This window comes from Tamandua tetradactyla, chromosome 23 (assembly GCF_023851605.1).
Source record: "Tamandua tetradactyla isolate mTamTet1 chromosome 23, mTamTet1.pri, whole genome shotgun sequence".
Lineage (NCBI taxonomy): Eukaryota > Metazoa > Chordata > Mammalia > Pilosa > Myrmecophagidae > Tamandua > Tamandua tetradactyla.
In genome coordinates, this window is record NC_135349.1 from 4,559,389 (window position 1) to 4,578,286 (window position 18,898).

At 57.1% G+C, this 18,898-nt stretch overlaps 1 protein-coding gene across 3 annotated transcripts in view; it reads right to left on the reverse strand.

The window, feature by feature from the left end:
- TNRC18 (trinucleotide repeat containing 18) overlaps nucleotides 1-16,802 on the reverse strand; it is a 96,907-nt gene extending 80,105 nt beyond the window's left edge. Inside the window, exon 1 of one of the 3 annotated variants that reach the window (XM_077140507.1) lies at nucleotides 12,114-12,432. In XM_077140507.1, the coding sequence (XP_076996622.1) occupies nucleotides 12,114-12,300 (187 nt within the window). In that variant the 5' untranslated portion in view covers nucleotides 12,301-12,432. Of the gene's footprint in view, nucleotides 1-12,113; nucleotides 12,433-16,415 lie in introns of those variants that run through there. The other 2 variants (XM_077140508.1, XM_077140509.1) reach the window with 2 other exon arrangements.
- Nucleotides 16,803-18,898: the final 2,096 nt, after the last annotated feature.

Consider the following 18,898-nt stretch of genomic DNA (forward strand, 5'->3'; position numbering starts at 1 on the left):
TGATCTTCCGAGTCCCATGCATTCCGAGATCTGGAGATTCCTGTTACATCAAACCAGAGAATGGGCCAAAGCCCTTGCTATACAAAGATTTTGTGATTTAGCAAAAATCCCCAACCATTCACAAACAGCCATAAATGGACTGATCAAAAAAAAAAAAAAAAGGTTCAGCATCGTTGGTATGATAAAGTATTAAAGCAATGTGAGGCTATTTTCATGTAAAATCAGCAAATGTTGGTTTGGGGTTGGGGGCGGGAAGCAGCCTGAGGGAGGGAAAAACACAGCCAGCTCATAATCAGCTTTTGGGAAGCAAAAAGTAGTATGTAGCAAGGACTGTCAAAATGCTCGGGCCCACTTCTGGGGATCCTTCCCAGGGAAATGACCAGACATGGGGGCAAAGATGCAGCCAAACTGACCTAAACACTCGATGCAATCCCAGTCAAAATCCTAGCCATTGTGCATGCATGCTTGCAGAAACTGAAAAGCTGTATCTAAGTTACCTAAAAACACAAAGGGCCAAGAATCGCCAAGGCAACCTTGAGGATGAGAGCCACAAACACTGTCAGAAGAAAAAGCAAGCCACACACAAGGGAAGATATTTGCAATACATATGACCCATAAAGAGCGTGTATCCACAATATATAAAAAGTACCTGCAAATCAATAAGAAAGGACAGACAACACTGTCAAAATGGGCATAAGACTTGGCAGACAGGTCACAAATAAGAATGACCTAATAGGCAATAAGCTCATGAAAAAGTAGTCAGCCTCTTAAACTACTGGGGAAACGGGCTGAAAACTACTGTGGTTAACCAAAATGGTTAAAATGGCAAAAAGAAAAGATGGAAAATATTAATACACAGCAGTGGGAAAGTAAATGAGCATAGCCAGTTACGAGAACCCTTTGGCAGTATCTATTGAAGTGGAACATAACACGGCTCCTGTGACCCAGCAGTGCCCTTACGGGTGTATATACCCTAGTACATATAAACACATGTCCAAAGTGGGTCCTAGAAACCTCCTACTGGTAACAGTCACAGATGCAAAACAACCCAAATGTCCACTAATAGCAGAATAGATAAGTTGTGATATCATCACACAATGGAGCATTCTCCAGCAACAAGAATGAACTGCAACGACACACGAGGACACAGCTAAATCTCCCGACCACACTATTACACAAAAGAAACTAAATTCAATGAGTCCACTGAGGCGAAGTTCAAGAACAAGCAGCACTGATCTCTGGTGGTAGAAGTGAAGATAGGGGTTACCCTTGAGACAGGTAGAGGGAAGAGGCCGAGAAGGGGTTCTGGGGTGTTTTGTGTGGGGTTTTTTGCCCCAGTCATGGGTACACAGTTGTGCTCAGTTTGAAAAACTTCATCGAGCTGCATTTATGATCTGTGCTCATTTCAATATGTCTTAAACGCCAATAAAATTGTTTCCTTAAAAAATATAAAGCCAATGGAAGAGGAAGTCAAAAAACACAATAGGTATCAGAAAACAAGCAGGGTAAATATTATATTTTGAGTCATTTCCATGACTCACATTGATCTAATTTACAGAAACAAGTAAATAAATTAAAAAGAGGCAGGAAGGAAAGAGAAAAATGGATTCCTATAAGCATCCCCACCTTCCCGCCAGCCCTCCGGCTTTCTTTCACGCAGCAGCAGCCGAGAGTTCAGACCTTGCTCCCGGACCCCTCATTGTGCAGCTGTGTGACCTCAGACAAATGAACTGACCTCTCTGTGCCTTACTTTCCTCCAAAATAAGAGATGGCAAAAAGGAAAGACGCTGTGCCTCAAGAAGGAAGGTTTGTGGGACAGATAAGCAAGGCTGGGGCTGGGCCACGGGGCTTACCCTGCATATCCTTGTCTCCGTGGCGGATCCGTGGCTGCCGCCCCCCTCCTGGAGCTACCATCGGCACAGTAAAGAGGCAGCTGACAGTCTTGGGTTTGCAGAGGCTCCTCCAAGCCACTCCCAGCAGCCAGGGCCGCAGGAGCCAACAGCCCAGCTCAATCAGCCGCTGCCCCGCCCTCCCAGGCAGAAGGGGACATAAGGGAGGGGTGGCCTCAGGCCTGGGGGCTGGCTCGCCCCATCCCGCCCACCTGCTCTGTGCCTCCAGCTCACTCACACAGCCGAAAGGCTGCCTTTAGCCTGCCATCGCCTCCTGCAGGACAGCCACCTGGCCCCTCCATGGACAGATCTTCATGGCCCCAGCTCCCAAATCTGGGGTACCCCACCGGGCAGGGGCTTTGTGGCTCCAGCCCGACCCCAGGTCTACCAGGTGAGGGCATCCTGGAGGCAGCCTGGGAATGGCCCCCCTCCCCCACCCCATGCCTCAGCTCAGCCAATGATATGCAGATCCGCCCACCCCAGCCATGGCCCCGGGGCTCCCGCGGGCCTGGATTCCAAAGCAATTACAGGGATTCCCCAGGTGATTGATATTTTTTTGCCTAACTGAGGTCCCCCTCCCCAGGAGGTGAGCCCCGTTAGCTGAATGGGGCAGGGAGAAGAGGTAGAGACAAGGTCCCCCCAGGACCTGCCAGGAGCAGGAGTGTCTGGGATTGGGGGACCCCGTCTCCCAGGCACATCAGCTGGACAAAGGAGTGTGCTTTGATCCCAGAAGAGGTGCTGCCGAGTATTATCACTGCAAATGCTTTCCCAAAAGCCAGAACCTCACTAAAATAACCATCAATGTGGTTCTCAAAGGAGAGAAAACAAAACAAAAAGAGAAATGGAAAGGAGACATCCTCCACACACTGTGGGAAGCAGAGGGACAAGAGGTGTGTGACTTGGGAGGGTGGGGAAAGCTTGGGGGGAACCATCGAGAAATAAGCAATTCTGGGAGACTCTGGACCAGGAGACCCCGGGTGCCAGGAGGAGCTGAGTCCTGGGGGGCTGGCTTCGCCCACAGAGGCAGAACTCAGAGTCCCCACAAAGCTGTTTGCTACAGCAGGATGGAACCACTGACTGGGAAAGCTGGGCTTGAGGGCAAGGCTTCATCCTGAGCAGTCAGGGTCAGCTCTTAGATAAGAAGCTGCCAGATTTAAACTGCCCGCAGGCAGGAAACTGGGGGACTCATGTTTCTGAGTCCTACAAAGCCAAAAGGAAAGATGGAGAGGTGACAATCACCAAGTTCCCCAATGGCCCTCAAGCCTCACCCTTGGATCTGAACTCTCTATCGGCTTTTCAGTGTCCCTTTCTTAAATCGGGGGACATCTGAGAACTTATCTCCAGGTGTCAGCGGAAAAGTGTCCACCGCGAAAGACAGGCATGAGAAAAAGACTCAGGAGAAACAGAGACAATGCATGAAAGAGGAAAACTCCAGGAAGAAATACAGTTAATATCCTCCAAGGGATGGGAATAATTGTATCCATGAAACAAGAACAGGATGCTATAAAAAAAAAAAAAAAAGGAGCATGCAGATTGTAAGAAAGAGCCCTTAGAAATTAAAAATGTGATGGCCAAACTAAAACCTCCAATTGAAGGGTTAAAAGATACAGCTGAGGGAATCTTCTGGAAAGTGGAAGAACAAAGAGATAGGTAGAAAATAGAAGGAACGTGTAAGAAAATGAGATGATTCATCCAGGAGAGCCAATTTTCTACTAGCAGGACTAGGAGAAGAGCGAAATAGTGAGAAGGAAATTGGAAACACTAATAAAAATAAAACTAATTCCAAAAAATTCACAGACAGAAGGACATGAGTTTCCAAATCAATAAACCCTATGGGGCTCCCAACACAGAGAACAGCCACAGCCACGTGCACCAGTGTGGAATTTTAGCACGTCAGTGATGAAAAACTAACAACAGTTATAACTGCAAGGCTCACTCTGTGCCAGGCATGTGCCCAGCATTCATGTATATAACCTCAACTCATTTGATCGTCATACAAAAAATGAAAGTGAAAGTCAGGCACTCTTACCTGATTTTATGGAAAAGAGAAAGCCGAGGCATAAAGGGTTAGGTAACACATCCAAGACAGCGTCAAAGCATGCATATAAATTCAAGAACCCGTGCTCTTAACTATTATGGGGTTCTAAAAGATGTTAAGCATTTGGAAAAGGTAAAACAATGGTTCACACACAGAAATCAAAAATCAAAGTGGCATTACAAGTTCTCAAGAGTAACGATGGAGGCAGGACACAGTAGCTCAGTGGCAGAGCTCTCGCCTGCCATGCCAGAGACCTGGGTTCGAGTCCCAGTGCCTGCCCAAGCAAAAATAATAATAATAATAATAATAATAATAATAAGGAAAAATGGAATTTAGAAGACAATGCTGTCAGTCCCTCAAAATCCTAGGAGGAAATTATTTTTCCCGACTGGCACTCAAATGTGAAGGAAGAGTAAGGTTTCAAAAGATTTACATTCCACACACAGTTTAGCAGAAAGTTATTGCAGAATGTGCTTCACCAAAATAAGAAAGTAAATTAGGAAAAAGGAAAACATGGGAATCAGGAAAGAAATCCAACGCAGTAGAGAGGCAAAGCGAATTTCAAGAACGACGGTTCTACACACAGGCCCAAGTACTAAGCAAATCTGCCTAGAGCAGGAACATGGAAAATTCCAGGAAATAAATTTCCAAGAAAAGAAAAGAATAGCTCATCTGATAGGTATGAGCAAACAAGTAATGGACCAAAGGACTGGAAGACTTAGCCAGAAATTCTAAGAAATCCCAGCAAATGGAAAAAAAAAAAGAGGCAATTATTAACTCCAAGAAACAAAAAAGAAATGAATGGTATTATACCACTTGGTTCAGATGTGGACAATATTTACAAAAGCAATAATAATGAGAAAGCTGGTTTAAACAAACTTGTATCTCATGCATTTTGGGAGGATGGGAAGTCGCAGAAATGGCGGTGGGCGGGGGGGACAGATGGCTGACGTAAACGACCCCAAAATAACCATCATTTACTGATTGCTTACATGCTCAGTACTGGTCTAAATTATGCTTTCTGTATATTAGCTATTTAGTCCTCACAGCAATCTCACAAAGTAGCTACTACAAAGAGGAGAAGAAACCTGCCCAAGGCCTCATACTAATAAACGGGAAAGTCAGAATTCAGACTCAGGCAGTGTACACAAAACTCATCTTCCAGAGTAGAAAGTCAATAGAGAAGATCAAAAACTGAAAAACAGGAGCAACCAAAGCAGGTTATCACTTAGAAATATGGATGAAAAAGCCCAAAGAATTAAAAGCAGGAGAATCGTGACAGGAGATTACTGGTTTTCTTTATAATCCTTCTAATACCATTTGACTTTTAAAATTAAGTGTAACTTTGATTTAAAGCCTTATAATAAACTTAGAGCAGAGGGGGTATAAGGGTACTTCAGGGGTAGAATTCTGACCTGCCATGTGGGAGACTCGCATTCGCCTCCCGGCCCATGCACTTCCCAATAAACAAACAAAACAAGGAAAAACAAACAAAATTCAACAAATGGTGCTGCAATAACAGGATACTCACGTGGAAAAAATAACAAAATGCAATCCCACTATACAGCATACCAAAAAAAAAAAAAAGAAGAAACTTAAAGCAGAACTTTCAATACATGAATTCTGTGGTATATAAATTATTCCTCTGTGAAGCTTTAAAAAGCTGGAAAAAAAAGGTTTAAAAATGCAAGCACAATTATATACTCCTGCATACCCACCAGAACCGATAGAATGTAAAGAAACTGACAGCACGAAGGATTAGCAAAGACATGGAGCAGAGAAGCTCTCACACTCTGCTGCTGGGAATGCAAAGTTGTACATCTACTTTAGGACACTGGCAACTACTTGCAGCCGATACCCTATTCCCAGAAAATCCACTCCTAGGTATACATATCCAAAGAATTGTGTATATATGTGCATCAAAGGCATATTCACAGCAAAAACCTGTAGGCAACCTAAATATCCATCGATAGAGAGAATGGATCAATTGAGCTACGTTCATTCAGTGGACTACAGCACAGCAAGGAGAAATAGCAAATGACTGATGTACACCACAGGGTTAGAGGGTGTACATCAGTCATTTAGGATGAACCCCCTAAATTTAATGTTGAGTGAAAGCAGGCAGAAGGAAGGGTTCAAAAACAGGCCAAATTAACCCAAGGTGTGATTATGAACGAAGACTATGTTAGCTGAGATGGGTGGGCTGGGAGGGGGCACGAGGGACCCTTCTGGAAATGTTCTGATCTCGGGCTGGATGGTGGCTACCTGCCTGTATTCAGTTTGCAAAACCTCAGTAAACCCAACGTTGCAAAATTTAAGCATTTTACACACACACACACACACACACACACACACACACACACACAAAAGAGAGCAATTAAAATAATCATAAAATTAGTTCAGGTGGGGTCCCCTGGGTCTGAGGTGCCTGGGGGCCAGCAGAGGGACTTAAGACCCAAGCCCTGGGCTCGGGGCAGGACCTGTGAGTCACTGGCTGATGCTAATTCTAAGGACAGCTAACACTGCAGCGCTCAGCTGCGCATGTGCGGAGGCCTCTGCCCGCAGCCGACTGGGACTCTCTCCATTCAAGGTCACGACTGGGGAAACCGAGTCCCGGGAATGCACCCATTTTATAGATGAGAAGAGCAAGGCAAGTGAGATCGCAAGCCCTCAGGCCTCCCGCAGCCAAGCTGAGCAGCCCAGGCTTGGACACCTGGTTTTCCGCCTCCAGGGGGAGCAGCTGCTCTGTACCTGGGGTGGGGATGGGTTAGGGACCTGGGCAGGCGCCCGGAGGCGGACGAGTGTGTATACCTATCACTGCGGGCGTGGGAAGAGTTTCTTCCCCAGGCTGGGGCTCACCACTTTCCTTAGCTCCTGGAGGGAGCTCGCTGCGGATGCGCGCGTGGCTTGCAGGAGTGCCCCGGTGCGCTGGGAATTCCCACCTACGGGTTTTGATTGCCTCCAAAGTCAGATGCCCGGCAGGACAAAGCTACACGTGACAGAGCGGACGTGAGATCAGATCGGAGCAGACTGTCCAGGCCAGGGAGCCGAGGGCATCCCAAACTGGTCACATTTGAGCCAAGGAGGCCCAAAGCCCCACTGCTACCCCTATATCTGCTCCTCCCAAGCCTACAGGTAGCCCCAAAACAGCCCCTATGGTCCTCCCTCCCAGTGCGATCCTGCCCAGCCCCCCGCCACCGCCAGCGTCACCCCCTTCTCTGCCCATCTCCAGCCAGCACCCGGACTAATCTATTTAAATGTCTATTTTGAACTAGACCTAACCGGTAGGCTGTTTCTGTTTGGGGCAACGACACTTTTAAGCAATTAATGCCACTCAATTGTAGCATTTAAAAAGGTTAAAATGGCACCTTTTGTTACAGTCCTATGTTTTCACCCCAGTTTTTAAAAACGGGGGAAATGTTCATTTTGAAGGAATTTCAAATGTGGAGTTTCAAACGTAGAGTCTGAAATAGTGCAGCGAATGGCCATGTGCCCTTCCCCCCAACTTGCCAACGGTGGACTGCTTTCTCCGTTATCTGATTTCCATTGCCACACACGTACACACGCGTGCTATAAATATTTTCTTCTTTTCCTGAACCGTTTGAGAGTGAGTTGCATTGTGTCCCCTGCTCCAAAATACCTCCGCGTTCTTATTTCCCAGGAACAAGGACATTCTCTTACGTGCCACAGTACAGTCATTAACTTCAGGAAAGGTGATTCAGATTTGGCGCTATCGCCTCATCTACAGCCCCCATCCCAAACTCACCGGTTTGGCCCAGTAGCGTCCTCTACAGCAATCCCTGACCTGGGATCCAAGCCAGGGTCAGTGGCCTTTAGCTGTTGCGTCTTTTTAGTGTCTTTAAATCGGGAACAGTGCCCCAGGCTTCCTTCCTCTTGCAAGCCGTCAGGCCAGTTGTTCTGAAAACCATCCCTCAATTGGAATCACTCCCTCCACTTAAAACTCTGCACCACCTCTCATTGCCCACAGCCGAAAATTCCAAGTACTCATTCCTGGCGGTCAGGAGCCTGAGTGGGGGGGGGGAGGGGCACCCCCACTCCCAGGGGCTCCGGCCACTCCTGGGCTCTCCCAAGCATGCCCAGCCGCTCACCTCGGCTGTCCCCTGTGTGTACACTGCATTTTTCGGCTTTGCACAAAAAGGGTGACCTCTTAGCTGTCACCAGCTACAGGGCTCAGGCCAAACCAGAACCTGGGTTCCCCGCCCCTCGCCTCCCCCGCCCCCATTTTTCACAATTTCCCGTTTAACTGACCCCAGTGGCTTTAGTTCCAATCACACAGTTGTGCCGCTGTCACCACCAGCCTTTCCCCAAACTTTTTCATCACCCCAAACAGAAACTCTCTCTCCAGGAAGCACTAAGTCCTGGCTCGCCTTACCCCAGCTCCCAGGACCTGTGATCCACTTCTGACTCTATGGGTTGGCCCGGACTGGGTGCTTCATACAAGAGATCACCCAGTGGGATTTGTCCTTTGTGCCTGGCTTCGTCCTCTGAGCCGGCAAGTAGCATGAGTGGGAACCGCTTTCCTTTTTATGGCTGAATAATACTCCACTGTGGACAGACCCCCCTCCGCTGACCCATTCCCCAGCTGACAGACCCTCGGTGGTCCCAGTTTTGGGCTCTCATGCCTGGCCCTGCACACAGCCCGGTTAGCTGTCGCCCGTGACTCTGGCTGGCAGACTCCTGCTCCCACTCCAGCGTGTGGACTCAGCGGGGGGGGGGGGGGGGGGGGGGAGGGCTGGGCCTGGGCCACCTGGGTTTCCAGTGAATGGCCGGCCTGGCCCGCACAAATTCAGGCGTGATTTGATGAGCCAATGAACAAGTGAGGCAAGAAGAAAGTGCTGGGGTTAGGAGCTAAAGCGCCAGAGGGCCCGAGAGGCCCTTTCAGATTCCAGAACCTTCCCAAAGCCTCCCTTGTTTGCTCAGGACAGAGAAGGAAGCACCCCGTAAATCTCCCTTATCTCAGGGAACCCATCACTCCACCCATCAGTCCCACTGGTTAATCTTTTTAAATCAACCCCAACAGGCGGACAGACCAGATTCCCTAGGTTGGATCCCGGGAAAGGCTCATAAATCCTGGTAAGTTCAAAGTGCAAGACCTCCCTATCCTGACCCCTATCCTGCCCCCTGGCCCCCATCCTGACCCCATCCAGATGCGGGTGCCTTCCATCCGTGTATGCTTCGGGTCCAGCCTGGGGTGCGGAGATGAGGAGAAAAAATAGCCAAGGACAAAATCCTGCTAATAGGTCTTTAATTAAAATCCCAGCCTCCCAACCCCAGAGGAGAGAGGAACCAGCCAGGTGATTGCCACTTACCTGGGCATTTCACTAACTGGGCTGCCAGGAGACAGCTTACCCCATGGCCCAGACTCAAGGTTATGGGGAAGATAACTATCTGCCCCCTTTCATTTATAGCAAACCCCATCCATTCTTGATTTCACCTCCTCTTCTGTAGAAGCCGCCTACACCCCAAATGCACAACATCTCCAGGAGACCCTTGCTTCCTCCCTGGCTCCAAAGCACACGGCTGGTCCCAGCAAGAGTTGCTTGGATGGGGTGTCAGCCCCCTGCCCCCTGCCCCCTGCCCCCTGCAACTGGGATCCCCTCCGGCCTTTGAGTTCCCCAAGGCCAACTCCCCAGGGGCTTGAGTCACTGGCTCCTGCTGTGGAAGCTGGAGTCCAGGGTAGGGGTCGAATCCGGTGGGCGAGCAGACTCCCCCTCTATGGCTGTGTGACCCGGAGCAAATCACCCAGCCTCTCGGGCTTCCCCGGTAAAAACATAAACTAATAAAATGGGACTGATAAGGTTGGCTAGACCTAAAGAGTTGCCAGCCAAGGAAGAGGGGGTGGCCCATCAGAAGAGAAAATTTAGCACCTGCACCCCACAAAGACAAGCGGGGCACACGGGTGCTGGGGGAAAAGAATTTCTCATCCCGGTCCCGCCCCAGCAGTGAATGGGGAGCAGCTCACCGCCTCGTGGCTAATGGGATTAGCCTCTGGCGTTGGCCTGGGGTCCGAGGTCGCCCGGGGGACACTCAAGGTGGGGGCAGCTAGGGGCCGCGGGGGCTCGCGGCCTTCCCGGGCAGCGCTCCCCGCGCGCGCGCGCCCTGTTTCCTGCATGACCTCAGCCTCCGAGCACGCCGAAGTGAGGCCGCAGAGGGCGGGAGGCGCCGGGGCAGGCTTCCGCGGCCACCTCCCGCTCCACTTCCTCGTCCTGCGTCCTCCCGCCAAGTCCTTCGGCCTCTCCACCGACCAAACGGGCCCCGGCCCGCTCCCGGCGCGCGGCGGCCTGGCAGCCGCGGTGGGTTCCGGCGAGGCCTCCCGGGACGCGCGCCCCAGAACCGCCTGGAGAAGGAGCGGCCGTCTGCGCCGCTTCCCGTCGGGGCGCTTCGCCTCTGCGAACCCCGGGCCGGATCGAAAACCGGGAGTCCGCGGCGTCCCCAATCGGACTCGCCGATGGCCAGCCCAGGCGCTGCCGGCCAGGGACAGCCGGGGTCCGATTCCCAGGCCGCCGGCTCACCAGCACCACCCCGGGCCGGACAAAAATAACGCCAAGAGTCGTCCCAAAAACACCCCCAGGAAAGAATTCACCGGGGCCTCTGGCGGCGCGTAGGCAGGGACGGTGCAAACCGGCCGTTTGTAACCCGTTGCTGTCCCCAAGTCCTTCCCCTGGGGTCTCCGGCTGCCCTCCCTCGCCCGCAGCGCGCCAGTGGGGAGAAAACCCTCGCCCACCCCCACCCCCCCACCCCCGTGGCAGCCGTCCGGGTGGAACGCGGCTCTCACCTCCCAGGGGGCACAAGCGAGCCCGGGGGCCGTGACCCGGTCCTCACACCCCCGCCGGCGGGCGGGACCCTCCGAGCTCCGAGCCCCCGCGCGCGCCCCTCCGCCGCCCAGCGCTTCACAAAGGCCCTTTGTCCCGCCGGGTCCCCGGGACTCCGGTTCCTGAAAAGTTCCAGGACGAAAATCAAAGACGGAGAGCAGACAGCGGCGACAGCGGCCGGCCGGGCGAGCCCCTGCAGCCAGAGCTAGGTGGCCATTCCAGGTCCGGGGTGTCCCCTCGGAGACCCAAAGGAACAGCGGAGGGTTGGAGTGTCCCCGTGAAATCGCGAGAATCCGAAAATTCAGTCTGGAGGAGGGGAACCGGATTTTTTTTTTTTTTAAGTGGAAGCATAAGACACGCCGAGCACAGAGCTGGGGGCAGCCAGGGAAGGAGGGGCCGGGCCACCCGAGATGGCCGCAGGCCAGGTCCAGGTCCCCCGAACCCCCTGCCCAATCCGCCCCGGGCCGGCGGGGCAACCTTCTCCTTCCGCTCCCACGCCTGGGCAGCTCCTCCCGGGGAATGGCGGAGGCCGCCGGGCCGAGTTCTTGGCCATCTCCTCCCGCAGTCCCTCGTTGTCCCTCAGGTTTCCCCTGCGCCACCCGGTCCCGGCCGGATCCGCCCGCTCCCCGCGCCGCTAGTCGGAGGGTCCGGATGGCGGCGGCCGGGTTTCGGTGGACCCGCTGCACCGCGCGCCTGCAGCGCCGCGGGAGAACAAGAGGGTCCTCGGGCCGGGGTCGCCGCCCTCCCGCCGGGGGACGGGTTCCCAGAGCCACCCGTCCAAGGCACGAGAGGGTTTCCCGGGATCGCCGCCCGTCCGCTGGAGAACAAGGTCCCAGGGTTGGGGTCACCGTCCTCCGTCAGCACGCGGCGCTCAGGACCGGCCGGAAACCCCGCACAGCTCCCGGCAAGGCGGTGGAGGGAGCGGAACCAGAGGCTCGCCGGCGCCGGGAAGGGTTTGCCGAGACGACTTGCGCTCGGAGAGCGGGTGTCTCATGGGCGTGGGGCGGGGGTGGGTAAGGGCCGCCTTGTTCTTTTTCTCGCCCAGATTTCGACAACTCCAGCTCCGGCTCGTGCTGCAGAGGCCGGGGCTTTGGAATCGCCACGGCTGGCTCGGATTTCAAGCCGACACGGGAGGGCCGGGCGGGCCGGGGCAGGCAGCCCGGCAGCGCGTCTCTCCCCGCCCTGGCCTGGGACCGGCCTCGCCCCGGGAGTTGAGTCTCTCTGCAGCCCCACGGACCCACCGAGAGAGAAGGAAGCGCCCAATCCCCGCCGCGATCGCGGGGAAAATGGGCCGAGTCGGGTTTTCTGTTTTCCCGAGTCTCCCTCCCCAGGACCCCGGCGCGGGTCACTTACCCGGGTGCGGGTGCAGGTTGAGGCCGGCCATGTACTTCCCGGGCGGCAGCGGGCCGGGCAAGGCGGAGGCGGGCAGGCGTCCGGCCGTGGCGGCGCCCACGCGGTGGCTGTCCATGGCCAGGCCGGACAGCAGCGGCGGCGGGGGGCCGTGCACAGAGCGCGGGGGCCCGAAGTCTCGGCCATCCATCCTCCGCGCGAGTGCCGCGGCCAGCCCCCCACCCGGCCCGCGGACCTCGCTCAGGGCGACCTAATCAGAGTTAGGCCTCGGCGTAGTCCCAGAGTCCTCGGGAGGCGGGGGCTCCGCGGCGGGCATGGCGGCGGCGGCCCGCGGCCCCGGGGCGCACGGGCGGCGGGACCCCTCCGGGCTGCCAGGCGGAGCGGGGCGGTGAGGCGCGCACGGAGTCTTGGCGGGGAGAGGTGACAGGCCGCGGGAAGAAACCGAAGAGGGGGTAAGGGGCAAGAAAAAGGAAAGGGAAAAAAAAAGAAAAGAAAAACACGTTTCAGAAAGTCGCCTCGCCGTGCGGGGTCGCGGGCTGCCGATCTGGCGGCCGAAAGGACATCGGGAGTAGCCCCTTTTTCATGAAAAAAACAAAAGCCCTTCTCCTTCCTTCGGCGCCTTCAAGCCGCCCGAGAGCCGAGAAAGGGGCCGCTGGGGCCGGGCGCACCGGCCCGGGCTCTGCCGTGGTGGCCGTGAGCACACTGGCCTTCTCTCCGTCCTCCCCAAACCAGGCAAGGTCTCCCGGCCGCGCCCGGACAGTGTAAATACAAACCTTCCTCAGCGTCACTCGCTGCGGATTTCAAAACCGTGAACCCTTTCCAATCTGAGCAGCTCGAAATATCCCCCTCAACACTAGGGCACTATCTGCTCCGGAAAGTTTAATGTTTAACCTCCCTTATTTGGCCCTCGCCTCCCTTTTCTGTTTGGTTTCCCTTTTCTCGCCCGAAGACGCCGGAGGAGCCTTCCGAGTGGTCTGGGGTGGGGGAGGGCTGCCGCGCGGGGTGGGGGGTGGGGGGATTGTTTTTCAATCGGCTCGTCGCCCCCTCCCGCCCCGCAGCCCCCCCCCCCCTCGGCCTGGGCGAGCAGCAGAGTCTGAGGCGGGGGACCCGAGACGTGGCACTCTCGCCCGAGGGCTGGAGAGGGCCCTTCAAAACAAGCCTTGGTTTCATTTTCCAACGCCCTTGCTTGGGAATCCTGCGGCCCGAGTACGTGGCCTGGCGCGGGGGGTTGGGGGGCGACAGAGGGGAGGGAAGGGGCTCTGGGTCTCGCTCTTACCCTAGCCTCCCCCACTCCACCCCCACCCCGCAAATAATCTCCAAAGAAAACCTGAGCAGAGCCGGGCCGCCGAGGGGCGCCTCCCCCAGCGCTGGGTAAATCCCCCTGTAGTTCCAGTTCAGAGCTGTTTGTTTAAAAGATTTGTCGCCGGCCGATTCCCGGGGGTGGGGGTGGGGGTGGGGAGGGGTCTTGGAGTCAACTCTTCCGACCTCGCCCGGCTCTCCGGCTGCAGAGAGGGACGCCGACTCCCCGCTGCAGCTCGGGTTCCTGACTCCCGGAGGCCCGGGCGCCGCGAGAGGCGCGCTTCACGCCGACCCGCCGGCTCCCGGCTGCCCGTCCCGCTCCCGCGCGCTGCCCCCGGAGCTGCAGCCCCCCTCGGCCGCCAGCCCCTGGCCCCAACCCGCCGGCCTCCTTCTCCCAGCTTCCCGCCCCAACTTTGAGCGGGGTGCTTATTTTAACCCGGTTTGGGTCCTCAACACCCCTCCCGCTGTCCCTTCGGGCTCCGGATACCAGATCCGCGTTTACTTTGGAAAACAAAATCTAAGATCGCCACATCCGAGGATACGTGCCTCTAGGAGGCGACGAGGTTTCCGTGATTGCTAAAGAATGTTCTCTTTTAAAAACCACGGTCTAGAAGCCTGCCCAGGAGCCCCGGTTTGGAGAAGTCGGGGCGAAGCCCCTCGGAAGCCCCTCGCTCCGGCAGAGGAGGTGGCTCGACCATCTGCGGGCTCCGCTCCATGCTCCCCACTTTCTTTTCCTCTTAAATGCAGTTAAAATGGCTGAATTCCGGCTTTTAATTAAAAACAGCCCTTGATCGACAACGTCTCGGCGTCCCTGGCTCCCCCGCCGCCTGCAGGGAACAGAGCCGGGAACCGACGCCCCTTGGCCGGGCTGTGCGGGCTGGAGTAGGACTGGCAGCTCAGATGGACACCCAGGGCGCAGCGGCCGCCCCCCACCCCTCCCGGGTCGCCCCCACCTCGCCTACCCCGCTCCCTGACTCCGTTCATAGGGGCTGGGGGGCGCCGCAGGGATCCCCCCGCGCACCCCGAGAGGACGTGGGCTGGAGGGCGCGCTGGAGAAGTTGGGAGGGCCCCGCGGCGCGCGGCAGATCTGGAGGGCGGCCCCGCGGCGTACCTGGCGCGGCGGGGCTCCGGGGCCCGGTGTCCGGCTGCGGCTCCTCCCGCGGCGGCCCCGGCTCGGGGCTGGGCTAGGCGCCCGTGCTGCGCGCCATCCCGCGGCCGACGCTCCCCTGCGCGACCCGCCGCCGCCTCACACTTTTTGCCCGCCTTTCCTTTTTTTGGTAGAAAACCGCTCCCCGCGCCGGGCGTTCGGCGCGCCAACTCCTCCGCCCTCCCGCCGCCGGGCTCCCGCAGCCCCCGGAAAAGCCAGCTTTCCTCCCGCCGAGCTCCCCGCTTTTTAATAAAATCCAGGTAGCGCCGGTTTAAAGAATCCCAAATCTCCATATACAGCCCGGGATTGGAAAAGGTACATTACACAACCCCCCTTTCAAGTTCCTCTCGCTGGAGCTAAAAAAAAAAAAAAAAAAAAAAGCCCTCGGGGGGGGAGGGAGCGGCGGGGGGAGGGGAACACTCCGGGGCGAAGAAACACGCATTGTTCCCCGGCGCCCGCCCCTCCCCTGCGGCTGGCCGCCCATTGGCCGTGCGCGCCGCCAATCACGCGCATGTAAACACCTTGGCCCTCAGCCATTCCTATAAAACCAATTACGAAGCTAGGGGCTCGAGCAGTTTCCAGGCTCCCCTCGGCGGGGCTGAATGATCCAAACTGGTGGTGAGAATTTTTCCGGGCCGTTTCTAGGCAGCCCTCCCCCTCCATCAGCTCTGACCCCCCCTCCTCCCTCTCCTCCCTCTTCCTCCCCTTCTCCCTCCCCTCCCTCCCCAGCGTCTGGGCTGAGTGATCAAAATAGAGGAAGATGGTTGTCGCTGCCATCCCGGGCTTTGCCAGGCGCGGATTCAAGGGCCGCCCGTCAGCTTCCTCCTCGCTGGAGGAGGTGGCCCGCCGAGTCGAATGGGAAGGGCTTGGGGCCCGGCCGGCCGCACCCCGCGCCCAGGCCCGGGTCCCCCACCTCCCCCGTGGCGCGCCTTCTAGAACGCGCGGTGGAGACGCCAAAACAGAAAAGGGCTGCTCCCCCCACTTCACCCCCCGCTTTTTTTTTTTCCTTCTTTTAAAACAAAGCAACGATTCATTCCCTCTCCCGAGCAGCGCGGTCGGGTGGGACGGGCAGGCGAGAAGGCCGTTTTCCTCTCCCCGGCCTGCGCGTCCCTCCCCGAAGCGCGGTGTCAGATGGTTACTGATTAATATTTTGGAGAGGCTGCGGCGGCGGGCAGCGGGTGAGTCTCTAATCTTCTAAAAGGGGTTCCTATAGAAACCAGGGCTGGGGCGCGCCCCCCGCTCGGCTCCGGTCGGGGCTGCGGCGCTTCGGGCCGCGGGGCCCCTCCCGAAAGCCCTTCTCGGCGTGGGCTCCCGCCTCCCCGCTCCCCTCCACCACCACCACCACCCCCCCAAAAAATCAGAGCAGAGCAAAGGATTAGATCTGCTGAGCGCGAACTGAATCCCTCTCGATTCTGACATTTCAGCCTATTTGCATTTCTCCATGGGGCCTTCTGAAACCTATTAAAGTGTAATATTAAAAACCTCTTGGCTGGGGGCCTCTCTCGCCTTCCATCCGCCGCGCCCCCTCCAGGGAGGGCGAGACCGGGGGCGGGTGGTGGCGGGGAGGGGGGGTGGCTGTGTGGGATCTGTTGAGCTCAGAGGAAGCCGCAGCCAAACCCAAAAAGTGCTTGGCTGGCCGTGGCTGCCTGGGGGGAGGGGAGCCCCAATCCCCCAGACTTTGTACTTTTCATTTTGCCCTTTCAGCAAAATTCTTTCTGGGTTTGTTCGTCTGGAGCTGCCCTCGGCAAACCCACCTGGCTGGGGTGGGAGTGAGGCCCCGTTGGGGGCGGCCACCCTGGGGTCCCGCACCCTCTCTCCGCAGTCCCACAGGGACCCATGCCCGGCTGGGCATTACCTACCCTAGGAAAGCAGCTGGAGGGGTGGAAATCCTGGCCGATCCTGCCTCGGAGAGGGAGCGCGGCGATGGGTTTTAATTAAAACAGGAGAAGCCCGCTCTTTCGCCCCGCTCTGCGGACTCAGCGTTTCGCAGCGCTCACGTTCTATTTTTCTTTTAATCCAATTTTAAGGCAACTTTTCTGGAGGGGGCAAAATGAGCTGGTTAGCGCCCATTCGTTCCATTTTCTTTTCTCCACTTTTAGAAACGGAAAAAGTGGGGGGGAGGGGAGACTTTGGGAGCGAAATGGGGGTGTCTAATTTAATTCCAGGGTAAATTTGAGGAAAAAAAAAAGTTCAGCCTCTGGAGGGCAGTTTCAAGTTGCCCTTCCTGGCGCCTCCTGCGCTGGTTTCTAGGCTGCCCTCTTTTGGAAGCTGGAGCTGTAGGGCGGCAGGAGGGGTGTGGGGGGAGGAGAAGGAAGGAAAGAAAGGACCGAAAATAGCCCGAGCCGAGGGGAACGAACGGCTGTGTCCGCGCTCCGAGCAGGGCGCGCGGGTCCCTAGGGCGGCCGCGGCCGCGGCAGCGGGAGGACCCCAGCGCGGCCCGCGGACGGCCGAGGAGCAAAGACGGAGAGGAGAGGGGGGTTAGAGAAAGGAGGTATTGTGTCGGTGTGCCTGGGGGGAGGGGGTGACTGCAGGAAAAACTAAACGCAGTTGAGCTGCTCGGGGCCGCTGGATGCCGTGGTGGGGGAAGGGGCCGCGGGGGGCGCAGCTCCCGAGGGTGCCGAGCGTCCTTGAATCTTATCGAGTGGCCTTCGTGGGTTCCCAGGAAACGCTCCCAAGCCAGAGTCCCCTAACACTCCCCCCTCCCGTTTCCCTCCAATATTCGGAGCCCAGACCTTTAATCCCCACCCCACCCCCGCGCCCTCCAGATCTTTACCCTCCCCCAATCATCTCCATCCAGGATCTGAGATATTTTTTCTTTATTTTAATATAACTCGAAGAAAAAACAATATGCATCTTGAGAGAGTTGGAGTCGGGAATACAAAGGGTCGGGGGGGGGGCGGTGGTACGGGTGGAAAAAAACACAATCCTATTATAAATGTTTAATGTTTTCACCCCTGGATGCTCCAAGACGCCGTAATTGTGACGGCGGGGTATGTGTGCCATAAATCATTTAGTTGCTAATAAAAATTCTGCCTGTTTGCCCTGGATTTGCCAATGGCGTTTGCATTTTTCAAGTGTGCACCTCGTCGGCCTGGCGAGCCGAGCCTGCCTTTCATTAGAGCCGCGGCTCGGGGCCGGCGCACCCCCTCCCCCAATACCCCCCACCCACCCTGTGGGCCGCAGCCCCTGTGCGCCTTGCTCCCCGTGCACACACACACACAACACACACTCGCGCGAGCTGTGGCGCGGTCCTCCCGGGGCCCGAGCCTAGGGACGCAACGCGCGGCCGCCGCTCGGGGTCTCTGTGGGCGGCCGCGGGGTGGACCGCAAGTCCTCCCCGCTCCGGGGCCCCGGGACTGAGTTTCTCGGGGGCGACGGGCGTGCCACACCGAGGCGTCTCCAGCCTGCGAGCACCCGGATCCCCGCCACCCCTCCCGGCCCCGCGCCGGGTTGCTCCCGCAAGCTCCCGGGAAAACAGCGGCCGGGAGCCATCTTGGGGCGGGGGACGGATCCCAAGCCGGGTGGTGAGCACTGCCCGGGCTCCCTCGGAGACTGCCGACATTCGTAGTTGGGGGGTGGGGAGTGCTCTGTGACACCCCCTCGGCGGGCCCCAGGGCCGGGGCACACGCCCTCGCCGCCGCTGCGGGCCACGCTTGATGATCCGGGTATGCGACCCGCGCGTGGAGCGGGTGTCCCCTGCCTGCGCCCCGATCCAACCGCCATCTTCCCGGCCCTCATCCCCAGCCCCGGGGCCCATCCGCCCAGCCGTGTTTACCCGGCGGGACCGGCGGCCAAAAGGAACGTGTTGACGCAGCGGGGTGTGTGCGTGGGTGTGTGGCAAACTTTGGGCTGCAGGAGCTAGGGATAGAAGCTCCCGGCACCAAACCGCAGCCCCGGGAGGGACCGCCTCGGCCCGCCGGGCGCTGCGGCCAAACCGAGGCCTATTATAGCACCCCCAGGCCGCCGGCCCCGGCTTCGGCCCCCTGCATGCGGCCTGCCTGACAAAATTCCCGCCCCTCTGCTTTAGAACCAAAGGACAAGCCAACCTCGGGTCGGTTCTCTCCCACGCCGACAGGCCCGACCTCAGCTCCCCGCGTGCGGCCCCAATCCTGCCCTACGCCGGGAGGAAGCCCGCGCTTCGCCGAATCCCGGAACTGCTGGCCGTGCAGACACATTCTCCTCTCGCCACACACCCCACCACCACCCCTTCCCAAAATATAAAGAGAAAATCGGCACCCTCTTTAGGCGCGGACATTCGAGCCACCCTCACCCGTAGTTCCCCAGCGCTTTTCCCCGTGGGAACCGTAGCCCCCGCATTTGGCCGGCGTCTCGGGGAAGATCA